This window comes from Haematobia irritans, chromosome 1 (assembly GCF_050003625.1).
Source record: "Haematobia irritans isolate KBUSLIRL chromosome 1, ASM5000362v1, whole genome shotgun sequence".
Lineage (NCBI taxonomy): Eukaryota > Metazoa > Arthropoda > Insecta > Diptera > Muscidae > Haematobia > Haematobia irritans.
In genome coordinates, this window is record NC_134397.1 from 203,599,850 (window position 1) to 203,617,901 (window position 18,052).

Below are 18,052 nucleotides of genomic sequence, written 5' to 3' on the forward strand. Positions count from 1 at the left end.
TTTTCCATAGAAATAACATTTTAACAAAATTTTCTATAGAAATAAAATTTTGACTATAGAAATAAAATTTTGACAAAATTTTCTATAGAAATAAAATTTTGACAAAATTTTGCTATAGAAGTAAAATTTCGATAAAGTTTTCCATAGAAATAACATTTTGACAAAATTTCCTATAGTAATAAAATTTTGACAAAATTTTCTATAGAAATAAAATTTTGATAAAATTTTCTATAGAAATAAAATTTTAACAAAATTTTCTATACAAATAAAACTTTAACAAAATGTTCTATAAAAATAAAATTTTGACAAAACATTTTATAGAAATAAAATGTTGACAAACTTTTCTATAGAAATAAAATTTTGAAAAAATTTTCCATAGAAATAAAATTTTGACAAAATGATTTCTATTTTCTATAGAAATAAAATTTTGACAACATTTTCTATAGAAGTAAAATTTTGACAAAATTTTCTATAGAATTAAAATTTTGACAACATTTTCTATAGAAATAAAATTTTGTCAAAATTATCTATAGAAATAAAATGTTGACACAATTTTTCTATAAACATAAAACTTTCTGTAGAAACAAAATTTTCTATAGAAATAAAATTTTGCCAAAATTTTCAATAGAAATTTTCTACAGAAATACTATTTTGATCAAATTACTATAGAAACTAAATTTTGACCAGAAAATCTTGATCAAATTTCTATAGAAATAAAATGTTTGCAAAATTTTCTATAGAAATAAAATTTTGACAAAATGTTCTATAGATATAAAATTTTGACAAAATTTTCTATAGAAATAAAATCTTGATCAGAATTTAATTTAATGTTGACAAAAATTTCTTTAGAAATAAAATTTTTACGAAATTTTCTTTAAATTCAATAGTTTAGTTTTCATGTTAGATCATAGTATCAACGTTAAATGGTGAGTAAGTTCTCTTATTTTGTAGAGGTGGTAACCTTCCCTTTTTGGTGCAAGCTAACATCGTTAAAACATTTAAAATTCTACACAATTGCAATCCAAGGGATATTTATACAGTTTATTATACCCTCCACCATAGGATGGGGGTATATTAACTTTGTCATTCCGTTTGTAACACATCGAAATATTGCTCTAAGACCCCATAGAGTATATATATTCTGGATCGTGGTGAAATTCTGAGTCGATCTGAGCATGTCCGTCCGTCCGTCTGTTGAAATCACGCTAACTTCCGAACGAAACAAGCTATCGACTTGAAACTTGGTACAAGTAGTTGTTATTGATGTAGGTCGGATGGTATTTCAAATGGACCATATCGGTCCACTTTTACGTATAGCCCCCATATAAACAGACCCCCAAAGTTGGCTTGGGGATCCCCTAAGAGAATCAAATTTCATCCGATCCGGCTGAAATTTGGTAGATGCTTTTGGTATATGGTCTCTAACAATGCAAAAATTGGTCCACATCGGTCCATAATTATATATAGCCCCCATATAAAACGATCCCCAGATGTGGCTTGCGGAGCCTCTAAGAGAAGCAAATGTCATCCGATCCGGCTGAAATTTAGAACATGGTGTTAGTATATGGTCTCTAACAACCATGCAAAAATTGGTCCACATCGGTCCATAATTATATTTAGCCCCCATATAAACCGATCCCCCGATTTGGCTTGCGGAGCCTCTAGGAGAAGCAAATTTCATCCGATCCGTCTGAAATTTGGTACATGGTGATAGCATATGGTCTCTCACAAGCATGCAAAAATTGGTCCACATCGGTCCATTATTATATATAGCCCCATATAAAACAATCCCCAGATTTGGCTTGCGGAGCCTCTAAGAGAAGCAAATTTCATCCGATCCGGCTGAAATTTAGTACATGGTGTTAGTATATGGTCTCTAACAACTATGCAAAAATTAGTCCACATCGATCAATAGTTATATATAGCCCCCATATAAACCGATCCCCCGATTTGGTTTGCGGAGCCTCTAGGAGAAGCAAATTTCATCCGATACAGCTGAAATTTGGTACATGGTGTTAGTATATGGTCTCTAATGACCATGCAAAAATTGGTCCACATCGGTCCATAATTATATATAGCCCCCTTATAAACCGATAACGAGATTTGATCTCCGGAGCCTCTTGGAAGACCAAAATTCATCTGATTCAGTTGAAATTTGGTACGTGGTGTTAATATATGGCCTCAAACACCAATGCAAAAATTGGTCCACATCGGTCCATAATTATATATAGCCCCCATATAAACCGATAACGAGATTTGATCTCCGGAGTCTCTTGGAAGACCAAAATTCATCTGATTCAGTTGATAGTATAGCCCCCATATAAACAGACCCCCAAAGTTGGCTTGGGGATCCCTTAAGAGAATCAAATTTCATCCGATCCGGCTGAAATTTGGTAGATGCTTTTGGTATATGGTCTCTAACAATGCAAAAATTGGTCCACATCGGTCCATAATTATATATAGCCCCCATATAAAACGATCCCCAGATTTGGCTTGCGGAGCCTCTAAGAGAAGCAAATGTCATCCGATCCGGCTGAAATTTAGAACATGGTGTTAGTATATGGTCTCTAACAACCATGCAAAAATTGGTCCACATCGGTCCATAATTATATTTAGCCCCCATATAAACCGATCCCCCGATTTGGCTTGCGGAGCCTCTAGGAGAAGCAAATTTCATCCGATCCGTCTGAAATTTGGTACATAGTGATAGCATATGGTCTCTCACAAGCATGCAAAAATTGGTCCACATCGGTCCATTATTATATATAGCCCCATATAAAACAATCCCCAGATTTGGCTTGCGGAGCCTCTAAGAGAAGCAAATTTCGTCCGATCCGGCTGAAATTTAGTACATGGTGTTAGTATATGGTCTCTAACAACTATGCAAAAATTAGTCCACATCGATCAATAGTTATATATAGCCCCCATATAAACCGATCCCCCGATTTGGTTTGCGGAGCCTCTAGGAGAAGCAAATTTCATCCGATACAGCTGAAATTTGGTACATGGTGTTAGTATATGGTCTCTAATGACCATGCAAAAATTGGTCCACATCGGTCCATAATTATATATAGCCCCCTTATAAACCGATAACGAGATTTGATCTCCGGAGCCTCTTGGAAGACCAAAATTCATCTGATTCAGTTGAAATTTGGTACGTGGTGTTAATATATGGCCTCAAACACCAATGCAAAAATTGGTCCACATCGGTCCATAATTATATATAGCCCCCATATAAACCGATAACGAGATTTGATCTCCGGAGTCTCTTGGAAGACCAAAATTCATCTGATTCAGTTGAAATTTGGTACGTGGTGTTAGTGTATGTTATCCAACAACCATGCAGGAATTGGTTCATATCAGTCCATAATTATATATAGCCTCCATATAAACCGATCCCCAGATTTGACCTCCGATGCCTTTTTGAGAAGTAAAATTCATCCGATCTGGTTGAAATTTGGTACGTGGTGGTAGTGTATGATATTTAACAACCATGCCAAAAGTGGTCCATATCAGTCAATATTCATATATAGCACCCATATAAACCGATCCCGAAATTAGGTTTTGGAGCCACTTGGAGGAGCAAATTTCATCCGAGTCAGTTGAAATTTGGTACATTGTGCTAGTATATGGCCGTTAACAACCATGTCTAACTAGGTCCATTACGGTCTATAGTTATATATAGCACTCAGATAAATCGATCCCCAATCACACAAAAATTGGTCCATATCAAGTTCATAATTGTATATAGCCCCCATATAAGCGACCCCCATATTTCAATTCTGGTTCTCTACGTACCGTGCAAAAGTCCATATCGATTCGTAATTATTTGTAGACTTACCTATACATACCTTTTTTTTGTTACATATATACCACGTATGGTCTAACTCACAATTTTGAAAACGATGTTAAGAAGTTTTAGGATAACACAACCCAAGTAATTCGATTGTGGATGACAGTCTTTCGTAGAAGTTTCTACGCAATCCATGGTGGAGGATACATAAGATTCGGCCTGGCCGAACTTACGGCCGTACATACTTGTTTATTTTTTATTTTTTTTTTATTTGGTAGATTGTGGTAAAGTTTTCTTAGTTTTGACACGAGTGACAACCGTGGTAGCAAGACAAGAACACCGCAAAAAGGTAAACTGTTTTATAGGAAGAATAAGAATAACTCGTACGAAAATTGAAATAAATTTGGTACACATTTTGAGATTTCTCCAAAGCGTTGTTAAAACCATGAAAATTGAATGCCCTGTTGTACTTTTTAACTACAGTTCACGAAATTACACCCCTTATAGAAGAAAATATTAACTAACAGTTAAGAAAAAAATCATTGTCGCCAAATCATGACCATTTTAACCATACTGTAGTTCATTCTTACTATTATTGGGAATCGTACGAAATTTTAATTTGCTTTAGTTTATATTGAACTTATGAGTACGGTCATCGAACTTTATACTCACGTTTAGTTCATAAAATATTTGAGACATACTTAAAAAAACGAAAACTTCATTGGGCTGTGGAAAATTTCGCAAAAAGTAATAAAATTTAACTACTAACAAATAATTTTTTTACAATAAAAATAAGTTAAATTTAGCGTTAGTTTAACTACGGAAATTTTTTTCTGTGAAATTATCCGAAAAATGAAAGGAAAATTTGATCTAACACATATTGAAAAATGAGCTTGGACTAAAGTCAATGAATGTGGTTTAAGAGCTAACCGATGAACAAAAAAATTAGACGGGTAAAAGTAAAGGATTTGGTTTAATTTGCCTAAAAGGTTAGTTGAATTAATTGGTGTGGGTTTGATTGTTGCTCCCTGCTTGTATTCGTGGGCTCAAAATAAATGCCGAATATTATCGGGAAAATATCCAAAAGACGGTATTGAAGCTCTGGGCAGAAACCAACACCATCGCACTCAGCACGCGTCAACCAAAAATGGCTTAAAAAAAGGTTCATCACTTTATTTATACCGTCACAAAGGGGATATTCCAGTGCTGATGAACTGTTTGGTGTTCGAACGAAACTGGGAAGATGGTGTGCATCGGCCCATGTTCCGGTATAGCGCCCATACAGGTCGATCCCTTGACTTCTTGACCCGTAACTTTTATCCTAGTTCCCTGGAATTGGTATTTTAGGCCCGTCAATAGGTGTGTTGAACATGGTGTAAATCCATATCCATGTTTCGCTATAGCCCCCATATTCTAGACACCGCAATTAATATCCTATTTGCCTGAAATTCGAAATCTTGGTACGTTAACAAGTGTTCCGAATATGGTGTTTATAGGTCCCTGTTTCGGTATAGCCCCATAAGATATATCCCGATCTCCCGATCGGTCATTACGCATTGGTTTAATAGAATTTTGTTTTTTTTTTTTTTTATTTTTCATTTGTAATATATTAAAACATTAAGTATAAGCTTACACTTAGCATAATAATTAATCGATATTAATATCGATAATTCATTAACCGATATTTAAGGAATAAACATTTGAAATAAATACAATGACCATAATCATAAAAATGCTAATCCATTATTTGCTTAAAGATTGAATTCCAACCATTTGGCTGGATTGATGACAGTCATTTGTTCTACTTGATCTACGGAAAGACCCTTAGCGAACATACGAGGAAGAATATTCATATGGACATGATGATAACCATGGCCACCAAAGGAAGTCTGAAATATATAGAGAAAGTGAATAAGAGTTGTAGCAAAATTTGCTAAATACACATAGAGAAGGAGCATGATCAGATCAAAGCTGATTCAAGAGCAGAGATTTTTTTGTCGCAAAAATATTCCCAATATAATTCCCAATATAAAAACATGTTTTATTTTCCGCGTAAAAAAGAAACTCTATTCTCTTGAAACTTGTTTAAGGTGATCATATTCCTTCTCTGGATATATATAAAAAAACAAATATCCTACCAAACGATGTTTTGTATGCAAATCATGGGACATCAGAACTCTATCCACATAACCCTCTTCAATCAGTCTCATTAGGTTATTAATACGTTGAGCATCCGAGGGCATATCTACAGTCAAATTAAGTTGATACAAAGAACATTCAGTGCCAAAGAGATCGTATTGCATGTAACAACCCAATTTGGCAAATTCCAAAAGTTGATCCATATCGAATATGGTACGATCTAAATGAGACATAACACACTTGGATGCCTTGCCGCCAGCTTCCAAATACAAACGGACAATTTCAAAAGGAGCTTCGGCGTCACGGCCCGGATGGAAGGAGACACCACAGCCCAGAACTTCTTGGATTTCACCGGTAGCCTTAATGGCACGTTTTTCAAAGTCTGAAAATAAATTTGTAAGTGAATTCAAATTAAAAAAGAATTTTAAAATCTAGTCTGAACGATTTTTTTTTCTAAAGAAGTGAAAGTTTGATAATTTTTTTTTTAATAAAAATAAAACTTTGACAAAATTTTCTATTTAAATAAAATTTTGACAAAATCCTCTTTATAAATAAAATTTTAAGAAAACTGTTTATAGAAATAAAATTTTGACAAAATTATCTATAGACATAAAATGTTTACAACATTTTTATAGTAGTATAATTCTGACAACATTTGTATAGAAAACAAAAGTTTGACAAAATTTTCTATATAAATACATATTTAACAAAATTTTCTATAGTAATAAAATTTTAAGGAAATTTTCTAAAGAAAAAAAATTTTCTATATAAATAAATATTTGAGAAAATTTTCTATAGAAATAAAATTTTGGCAAAATTTTCTATAGAAATAAACTTTTGACAAATTTTTCTATAAAAATAAAAATTTGATAAAATTTTCTATACAAATAAAATTTTGAGAAAATTTTCTATTGAAAAAAAATTTTGACAACATTTCTATATAAATAAAATTTTGAAATATGGTTCTACAGAAATAAAATTTTGACAAAATTTTCTATTGATATCAAAGTTGTCCATAGACATAAAATTTTACCACATTTTTTATTGTAGTATAATTTTGACAACATTTTGTAGAGAAAAACAAATTTTGACATAATTTCTATATAAATAATAAATATTTACAAAATTGTCTATATAAATAAAATTTCGAGAAAATTTTCTATAGAAATAAAATTTTGACAAAATTTTCTATAAACATAAAATTTTGAGAAAATTTTCTATAAAAATAACATTGTGAGAAGATTATCTATACAAATAAAATTTTCTATTGAAATAAAATGTTGACAACATTTCTATATAAATATTTTTATTTATTTATACATTCATCTTTATTTACCTTTTTTTCATTCAATATTTACAAAGTAAAATTTTGAAAATTTTTTCTATAAAAATGTTGACTAAATGTTCTACGAAATCAAATTTTGACAAATTTTTCTATAGAAAAAAATTTTGACAAAATTAACCATAGACATAAAATTTTACAAAATTTTTTATAGTAGTATAATTTTGACAACATTTTGTATAGGAAAACAAATTTTGACAAAATTTTCTATATAAATAAATATTTGACAACATTTTCTATAGAAATAAAATTCTGACAAAATTTTCTATTGAATTAAAATTTTGACAAAAGTTTCTATAGAACTAAAATTTTGACAAAATTTTCAATAGAAATAAACTATTGACAAAGATTTCTATAGAACTAAAATTTTGACAAAATTTTCTATAGAAATAAGTTTTTGACAAAATGTTCTATAGAAATAAAATTTTAACACAATACACAATGTATAGAAATGAGATTTTGAAACAAATTTCTATAGAAATAAGTTTTTGACAACATTTTCTATAGAAATAAAATTTTGACAAAATTTTCTATAGAAATAAAATCTTGACAAAATTGTCTATACAAATAAAATCTTGACAAACTTTTCTATAGAAATAAAATTTTAACAAAATTTTCTATAGAAATAAAATATTGAAAAATTTTTCTATAGAAATAAAATTTTGACAAAATTTTCTAAGAAATAAGTTTTATTTTCTATCGAAAAAAAAATTTTACAAAATTTTCTATACAAATAAAATCTTGACACAATTTTCTATAGAAACAAAATGTTAACAAAATTTTCTACAGAAAAAAAATTGACAAAATTTTCTATAGAAATAAAATCATGACCAAATTTTCCATAGAAATAAAATCATGACAAAATTTTCTATAGAAATAAAATGTTGAAAAATTTTCTATAGAAATAAAATTTTGACAAAATTTTCTATAAAATAAAATTTTGACAAAATTTTAACAAAATTTTATATAAAAATGAAATTTTACAAAATTTTCTATAGAAATAAAATGTTCTACTAAAACAAAATTTTGACAAAATTTTCTATAGAAATGAAATTTTGACAAAAAGTTTCTATAGAAATATAATTTTGACAAAATTTTCGATAGAAATATAATTTTGACAAAATTTTCTATATGTATAAAATGTTGACAAAACTTTCTGTAGAAATAAAATTTTGACAAACATTTCTATTGAAATAACATTTTGACAAAATTTTCCATAGAAATAAAATGTTGACAAAATTTTCTACAGAAAAAAAATTGACAAAATTTTCTATAGATATAAAATCATGACCAAATTATCCATAGAAATAAAATCATGACAAAATTTTCTATAGAAATAACATTTTATTTCTATAGAAAATTTCTCGATACAAACAAAATTTGACAACATTTTCTATACAAATAAAATTTTGATTGAAACTTCTATAGAAATAAAATGTTGACAAACTCTAGAAATAAAATTTTAACACAATTTTCTATAGAAATAAAATCTTGGCGAAACTTTCTATAGAAATACAAATTTTCCATAGAAATAACATTTTGACAAAATTTTCTATAGAAATAAAATATTGACAAAGTTTTCTATATAAATAAAATTTTAACAAAATTTTCTACAGAAAAAAAAATTGACAAAATTTTCTATAGAAATAAAATTTTGACAAAATTTTCTATAGAAATAACATAAAATGTTGAAACAAAAATTAAAATTTTGACAAAATTTTCTATAGAAATAAAATTTTCTATTACAATAAAATTTTGATATTTTATATAAAAAATAAAATTTGACAAAATTTTCTATAGAAATAAAATTTTGAAAAAAAAAATTGTATAGAAATAAGATTTTGAAAAAAATATCTATAGAAATAAGTTTTTGACAATATTTTCTATAGAAATAAAATTTTGACAAAATTTTCTATAGAAATAAAATCTTGACAAAATTGTCTATACAAATAAAATCTTGACAAAATTTTCTATAGAAATAAAATTTTAACAAAATTTTCTATAAAATTAAAATTTGACAAAATTTTCTAAAGAAATAAGTTTTATTTTCTATCGAAATAAAATTTTTACAAAATTTTCTATACAAATAAAATCTTGACACAATTTTCTATAGAAACAAAATGTTAACAAAATTTTGTACAGAAAAAAAATTGACAAAATTTTCTATAGAAGTAAAATCATGACCAAATTTTCCATAGAAATAAAATAATGACAAAATTTTCTATAGAAATAAAATGTTGAAAAGTTTTCTATAGAAATAAAATTTTGACAAAATTTTCTATAAAATTAAAATTTGACAAAATTTTCTATAGAAATAAAATTTTAACAAAATTTTATATAAAAATAAAATTTGACAAAATTTTCTATAGAAATAAAATTTTCTACTAAAACAAAATTTTGACAAAATTTTCTATAGAAATGAAATTTTGACAAAAAGTTTCTATAGAAATATAATTTTGACAAAATTATCGATAGAAATATAATTTTGACAAAATTTTCTATAGGTATAAAATGTTGACAAAACTTTCTGTAGAAATAAAATTTTGACAAACATTTCTATTGAAATAACATTTTGACAAAATTTTCCATAGAAATAAAATGTTGACAAAATTTTCTACAGAAAAAAAATTGACAAAATTTTCTATAGAAATAAAATCATGACCAAATTATCCATAGAAATAAAATCATGACAAAATTTTCTATAGAAATAACATTTTATTTCTATAGAAAATTTTTCTATACTAATAAAATTTGACAACATTTTCTATACAAATAAAATTTTGAATGAAACTTCTATAGAAATAAAATGTTGACAAACTCTTATTTGAAATAAATAAAATAAATTGTCCACAATTTATTGCCTTTTATGGGCGATATGAATCTTATAAGTTGCTGTTGACAACACAAATAGCGCTCGTATTTGAAAACGTTCTTAGGACGTATAACCTCAAAAATTTCAAACTTTACGATAGAGCTGTCAGCAGATTGCAACACTACGGTTCATCAATTCCGAATGTGAAAAAGTAACATTTGCACACTTAAAAGCCATACATTTTCACAAAGAGAAAATTCGTTCCTTAAGAAAGTATTCACCCTTATTCCTGAAGTCGCTCTCGCCGTCGCTTTTTGTCGCTTTTCGTCAGTCGCCACTAATTGGTATTCCGTTCGTCGATATATTCTGCTATCGAAGAAAATCGGTATTCCTGGTGTCGCTTTTTGTCGCCAACATCGTCGCTTTTGGTCGCCTTTAAATTTACAAGCGACGAGTTTAGTGTTTAATTTTTGAAGAAGTTTTTTAGACTTTATTAATCGGACAACTGAAAAATAAATGTAAAAAATGGAAATTGGTAAGAGGTAAGAGGTAAAGTGACTAATCTTCAACAATTAAAAAAAATGGGAAAAAATCATTATATATAGCAGTTATGGTCATCACTTTCAAATCATAGAAAAGAACACTGTACAATTAAAGTAAACGTGTTGATTTTCAATTCCATTTATTTTTAATAGAAATCCTTCAAGGCCAATGTATTTTATTTAGCACCAAACTTAGGTAACAATTGTGTCGAACTTTGAATGATCCTTGGACACATAATGTCAACGTCGTTCCAATTGTATATGCCGGATGTTGTTATTGTCCTAATGTAGATATCTAAATCATTTCCCGAGTCAAATTTATCATTTATTTTGATTTTCGAAGTCCACATTGGATTACAAACAAACAGCATTTTAAACATAAATAATTAAAATTCAGTTTTGCACATCAGCTGATTGTTTTTTTTTTCACGATGATCCTTGTGCCATTGATCTCAGCGTCGTCGCCATTTTTGTAGTTTTGGAAGCTTTAAGTGTCCTCGAATATATATCCACATTTTTTCCGCGTCAAATTAAATATTTTTTTTTAATTTTCCGACTTAGAATTGCGTCAGAAATAAAAATATGTGAAACCGAAAAAATTAAAATTCTTTTTTTGCACATCAGCTGATTGTTTTCTAGTGATATCGGCCTTTTATTACCGAGTATTGTAATTGGTACAAAAAGTAATCGTCGTCGTCGCCGTCGCCACTTCGCAGGAATACCAAATGTATGACGAGACGACTTAAAAGCGACAGACGACAAAAAGCGACGGCGAGAGCGAGGGCGACTTTAGGAATAAGGGTGATTGTTTCTTTGTCTGATAATAATTTGTGATAAAAAAATTCGTTGATATAGTTATAAAAATTAGCTTACCATGTATGGGATAAACACTTCCAACTTCTCCGATAAAGCCACATTTCACCATACCCACACCTTCCAATTCAATGCCAGTTATGATTTCCTTTGAATACAAATCGGTCATTTGTTCCACTGTCATATTTTTATGCTCAGCATCTTGTAAATCGTTGACATAATGACCCGTTCCAGCAACAATATGTACTCCAGTCTTTTTACTTGCCTCTACCATGAATTCCAAATTTCTTTTGAGGCCATGTGAACTATTCTCTACAATAGTACCACCTCCGAATTTTTTGTAAAACTCAAGATCCTTGAGAACGGCTTCACGAGTTGCTTCATCATAGAAACGTGTATTGTCGCGACTCGAGTAGGGATATTGACGGACAAAACCTAAATTTTCCATACACAGTTTACCCTCCAAAAATTGTTTGTAATCTGCTGGTGGATCACAATGGAATCCCTCAAAATCTAAGGCAATGTGTTCATGGGTAAGGGTGCGACCCAAGAGATTTGGATCAATGGTACCCAAAACTGAAAAAATAACAAAAAAAAGTTAATTAATAGTATCATTGTCGGAAACCATGAAATAAGAAGAGGCTCAATGTAAAACACAGACAATATAAATCCATTTACACAATATTATTGCATTTTTTTATAAAATCAAGATCCTTGAAAACGGCTTCACGAGTTGCTTCTTTAAAATAATGACATTTTAGTTAAGTGTATAATCTTTGCTTCAAAATTTTTTTCGTTAAATTTGGACACAAATCTTGAAAATTTGCACACCCTCATCAAAGCCGTAGGTCTTTGAAGTGAGGCAAATTTTCTTTAAAGTAAAGAAAAGCATTTTTATTTCAAAGAAATTGTCTTTAGGTTTAAGATAAAAACGCTTTACACTCCAAAAAATATTGACTTAATATGGAAAATTATTCACAATATTTGGGACAAGTTGCTTTAAAATAAAGAAATTTTATAGACTCCGATTTAAAAATTTCCTTCTTTAAATTTATGATACGAATCTTTGAAATTCACTTCCCTCTGTCAAAGTCGCATGTCTTTGAAATAAGACAAATTTTCTTTTAAGTAAAGAAAAACATTTTTGATTTAAAGAAATAATCTTTAAATAAACAAAAAATATATGACTTATATTAAGGATTTTAGATTTTTGGTTTAATTTTTTTTTAATTAAGAAAACATTGTTTACTTTGAAGTATCTCTTATAATTTGGATTTTTAAACTGAAATTTATTTGTACATAACACACTTTGTTAATATAACGCAAAACGAAAATGAAATTTCGATAGATCAGGTATGTACCCTAATTTAAATTTTATAGAGCCTGGAATTAAAGACAGATAGCTCCCTAAAAACTATGAAGCCGAATCTTTGGCTCGGAATCAATACCAAAAAAATGGAAGATCAAAATATTATCATACAAGCTAACTATTGAGTGCACATATATGCTAAGACTTATTTTTAGAATTTTTCATATTTGTTTTAAAGTTTGGATTTAAGAAAATATTTTTTACTTTGAAGTAAAAACACCTACACGTCGAAGAGAAAAAAATTTTCAAATTCTAGAAATTAGATAATAAGCAAGTAGAAGTGTAATAAAAAACTTGATAAAAATCCAAACTATTTTAGTGGAAGCTCTTTTTTGCTGCGTAATTATGTTATGATAAGAGAGGTGTTGATATGCCAATTTACTCTTAATTTTAACAACAGGTATTATCACAAATTTATGTTAACTCGTTTCTTAATTAGGCTGACCAATCTTGAACTGATTAAAAATTTGATTGATTACCTAGTAACAAATTGAAAATTCTGTTCTTTTTTTGTTTTGGAACTAGAACATGGAATTCGGAACATAGTTGAAGATATGAAAGTTCAAACCAATTTTCATGTAAAAAATGTCACCACAAAACTACACAGCAAAAAAAGAGCTTCCAAAAAAGTAGTTTGGATCCCCAATCGGTGATCCGGTAGTAGTGCAAACTTGCACCATCTCAAATGAATTTTACACGAGGTTGCCATAGGGCGGAAGTACTTCACTTTTGGATCCTTGTCATTGCTTTAGATCTTCTAAAGCGTTCTTCTCAAGGCTCGTTAAAAGAACTTCCAAAAATTCTCTCCCAAAGATGTTCTTTATTGTAACTGGACAGGAAGTTCATTTGAGTTAAATTCTTTATAACTCTTTTTTTCATATTTTAATGGGAAATGTATTTTTTGTGTGTTTCAAATCAGTTAAAAACAGATTAAGAATTAATAAAATGGTACAAATTATTTAAATTTAGTCGTAAAAAATGCTAAATCCTTTGTAGAAAAATTTCGAATTTTTGAAAATATTTGATCACAAAAGTTCAAGACAAGCGTTATAATGCATTAAAAATCATAAAAATTTTAAAAATTATTTATTTGTCAAAATATCACAAAATTTCTTAATTCACATCCAAAACACCTTAAGAAGTGATTTAAATTCAGTGCAGAGGCTGTGGTGGACATCCGTCCTATGACAAGCCCATGTTAAATTCATCGCTTCTGCGTCAATTTGGCACCACTCCCGGATCCAAAAAGAACATGTTCACTACTTTTTTGGCGACGCTTTTTTTGCTGGGATGTTGTACTTTCGAAACTCATTTGGATGAAGAAATGTAAAAAACTAAAAACCAAAAAGTATATATATATTCTGGGTCGTGGTGAAAAGTATATATATATTCTGGGTCGTGGTGAAATTCTGAGTCGATCTGAGCATGTCCGTCCGTCCGTCTGTTCAAATCACGCAAACTTCCGAACGAAACAAGCTATCGACTTGAAACTTGGCACAAGTAGTTGTTATTGATGTAGGTCGGATGGTATTGCAAATGGGCTATATCGGTCCACTTTTACGTATAGCCCCCATATAAACGGACCCCCAAATTTGGCTTGCAGACCCTCTAAGAGAAGCCAATTTCATCCGATACGGCTGAAATTTGGTACATGCAAAAATTGGTCCACATCGGTTCATAATTATATATATCCCCCATATAAACGGATCCCCCGATTTGGCTTTCGGAGCCTCTAAGAGAAGCAAATTTCATCCGATCCGGCTGAAATTTGGTACATTGTGTTGGTATATGGTCTTTAACAACCATGCAAAAATTGGTCCACATCGGTCCATAATTATATATAGCCCCCATATAAACCGATCCCCAGATTTGGCTTGCGGAGTAGAGGTGTGCACGTGAGTAATATTTTGCTCACGCACACTCACGACGGAGAAATCTTATTCACGCACACTCACGCACGATATTTTTTGGTAGGACTCACGCACGCTCACGAAAAGAAAATTTGTACTCACGCACACTCACGCACGAAAATCTTTTAAATGTCGTGACTCACGAAAAACCTCGTGACTCACGAATAATTTTATGAGTAATTTACCTACAGAACATGACTGAAAACATGAGTATGATTAAAATCGGGAGCGTTATAAAACTCTTAACACCTAAGATATCACAAAAATTATAAATGAATTCAACTCCTAAGCATTTTATGTTCGTAAGCGGGATTATTTTCGTGAGCGTGTTTTTCCGAAATTCGTTACTCACGCACGCTCACGAAGATATTATTTTCGTGATTCACGCTCACGCACGACATTTGGTTGGTTAATCACGCTCACGCACACTCACGCAGTTTCCCTTAGAGTGACTCACGACTCACGCGTGAGTCACGAAAATTTTCGTGAGTCACGACAATTTCGTGTCACGTGCACACCTCTATTGCGGAGCCTCTAAGAGAAGAAAATTTCATCCGATCCGGCTGAAATTTGCTACATGGTGTTAGTATATGGTCTCTAATAACCATGCAAAAATTAGTCCACATCGGTCAATAATTATATATAGCCCCCATATAAACCGATCCCCCGATTTAGCTTGCGGAGCCTCTAAGAGAAGTAAATTTCATCCGATCCGGCTGAAATTTGGTACATGGTGTTAGTATATGGTCTCTAACAACCATGCAAAAATTGGTCCACATTGGTCCATAATTATATATAGCCCCCATATAAACCGATCCCCCGATTTGAGCTCCGGAGCCCCTTGGATGAGCAAAATTCATCGGATTCGGTTTAAATTTGGTACGTGATGTTAGTATATGGTATCCAACAACCATGCATGAATTGGTTCATATCAGTCCATAATTATATATAGCCCCCATATAAACCGACCCCAGAATTGACCTCCGGCCTTGTGGAGAAGCAAAATTCATCCGATCTGGTTGAAATTTGGTACGTGGCGGTAGTATATGATATTTAACAACCATGCCAAAAGTGGTCCATATCAGTCCATAATCATATATAGCCCCCATATAAACCGATCCCGAGATTTGGTTTTGGAGCCTCTTGGAGGAGTAAATTTCCTCCGAGTCAGTTGAAATTTTGTACATTGTGCTAGTATATGGCCGTTAACAACCATGCCTAACTAGGTCCATATCGGTCTATAGTTATATATAGCCCTCAGATAAATCGATCCCCAATCACAAAAAATTGGTCCATATGAAGTTCATAATTGTATATAGCCCCCATATAAGCGACCCCCATATTTCAATTCTGGCTCTCTACCACGTATGGACTAACTCACGGCTTAGAAAACGATGTTAAGAAGTTTTAAGATACCACAACCCAAGTAATTCGATTGTGGATGACAGTCTTTCGTAGAAGTTTTTTACGCAATCCATGGTGGAGGGTACATAAGATTCGGCCTGGCCGAACTTACGGCCGTATATACTTGTTTTTTTTTTTTTTTTACATTTTCTATAGTGTATCAATTTAATATATTAAAAATTTCTTATATTAATCAATTATTTTCACTATTGTTTCATGATACAAATATTTAATTTTTTTTATTTTTTAATTTATTATCCTTAGGAGGTCTTCCTCCATTTCTAGGATTTTTACCTAAATTATTAGTAATTCAAGATTTAACTATAAATAATCAATTATTTTTATTAACTTTTATAGTATTAATAACTTTAATTACTTTATATTTTTATATACGATTATGTTATAGTTTATTCTCACCATTTTAAAAATTACTACCTCGAGTTTTCTTCTAAACAAATACGTCATGAACAAACCACCGCAAGGGGGTTTCAACCAATTGCATTTTTTCTATTTGTTAAAATTTTTTGTTTTCAGAAGATCACGGGACATGTCCATAAATAATAAACGTCATCCAAAGCAGTTTAAATAATCCCAAGTTTGTAGGCCAAACCATAAACATTAATGCAATGTAGAACACAGATTATGTGAAGTAATTGCTTAATTAATGGCAATAAAGCCACTTAAGATAGATTGAAATGGAGAGATAGCCAACTCCATAAAGATATGGATATCAGTGGAGTTTAGATTCGGTTATATACCATGTAGCACTCTATGCCATTTTAATGGAAACTTACCGGTTTGAACAATAGGCATTTTGAAAAAAAAAAAAAAAAAACTCCAAAAAGTCACACTATTATGATGGACAATTAGTTGTAATAAATAATGTTATAAGGGTCTAGAAATGTTCAATATTTTTTATTATTTATGTTTTTGTAAAAACGATTTTTTTTCCACGAAAATTTTTTGTGACTGCACTCGATCGTAGTTAGTGAAAAACTGAAACCTTTGAAAATCGTATGAATTGCATTCACCCAATATGCTCAATATCTCATCAGTGTGAGAACAATCTACGACATTTGTTTAGTGAAGTGTGTGAACAAAACAACGAAGAGATTAAGAATTCACACACATTCTCCACACCAATCCATGTTATTATGTTATCTACCATAGCAGACAACAACATTGCAAACATATTGTCAACATGAACCAAAAAATGTATTCATAAAATTATGTGTATTGGGTTGGTGCTTAATTTATGTGAGCACTTGAGTAAAAGTAATTGTATAGTCATCAGCGTTGCCACTACACAATTTTATTTTGGACCAAAAATTTTCCAAAATCGGACCAAAATTCCCTCTAGGAAAAAAAATGCTTTAAAAAGTATTTTATTGTTGCACATAGTGATTTTATTAAAAAAGTAAAGTAAATCAGAAAAAAACTGATATAATTTAGCGGTTGGCATCAAAACGTCGACTTTTCAACTTTTTTTAAATTTGAAAAAAATGACTTTTTGAAAAGGTCGAATTTTAAAGTCAATTTTGGTTGACATCAACGCGAAATATTCGATTTTCTGATTGAAATGGTATCTAATCCCACACTGAAAAAAAGCAAAGATTTTGATTGTGGTATTGATTCCAAGCCAAAGAAGCAGATACTAGAAGTGAGGAGAAATGTACGTCACAATTCTCTTTTAAATTTGAGATTTTTGTACTTGATTCTAGGAAACAAATTCTAATGTATTAATTTGTTTTTCTTCATGTGCTATCAAAGTCCATTGGAAACGTGTGAACGACTACTTAAATTTCCAAATTCAGACTCGACTACAACTGAAAATTATTATATGTTTCAAGTAAAAAACGACTTCAAAATAAAGTTTTAAAAAATATCTCCTATTTTTAAACGCTTTTTAGTTTTATAGTCGAAATGCA

The 18,052-nt window shown here is 30.3% G+C and overlaps 1 protein-coding gene across 1 annotated transcript; it reads right to left on the minus strand.

Moving 5' to 3' along the window:
* Positions 1–5,363: 5,363 nt before the first annotated feature.
* Positions 5,364–17,107, minus strand: LOC142222453 (phosphotriesterase-related protein). The gene is made up of 4 exons (XM_075292601.1): positions 16,919–17,107; positions 11,502–12,017; positions 5,932–6,314; positions 5,364–5,682 (listed from the first exon to the last, which is right to left on the minus strand). The coding sequence occupies exons 1-4, from the start codon at positions 16,935–16,937 to the stop codon at positions 5,545–5,547; spliced, it is 1,056 nt and encodes a 351-aa protein (XP_075148716.1). The 5' UTR covers positions 16,938–17,107; the 3' UTR covers positions 5,364–5,544.
* Positions 17,108–18,052: the final 945 nt, after the last annotated feature.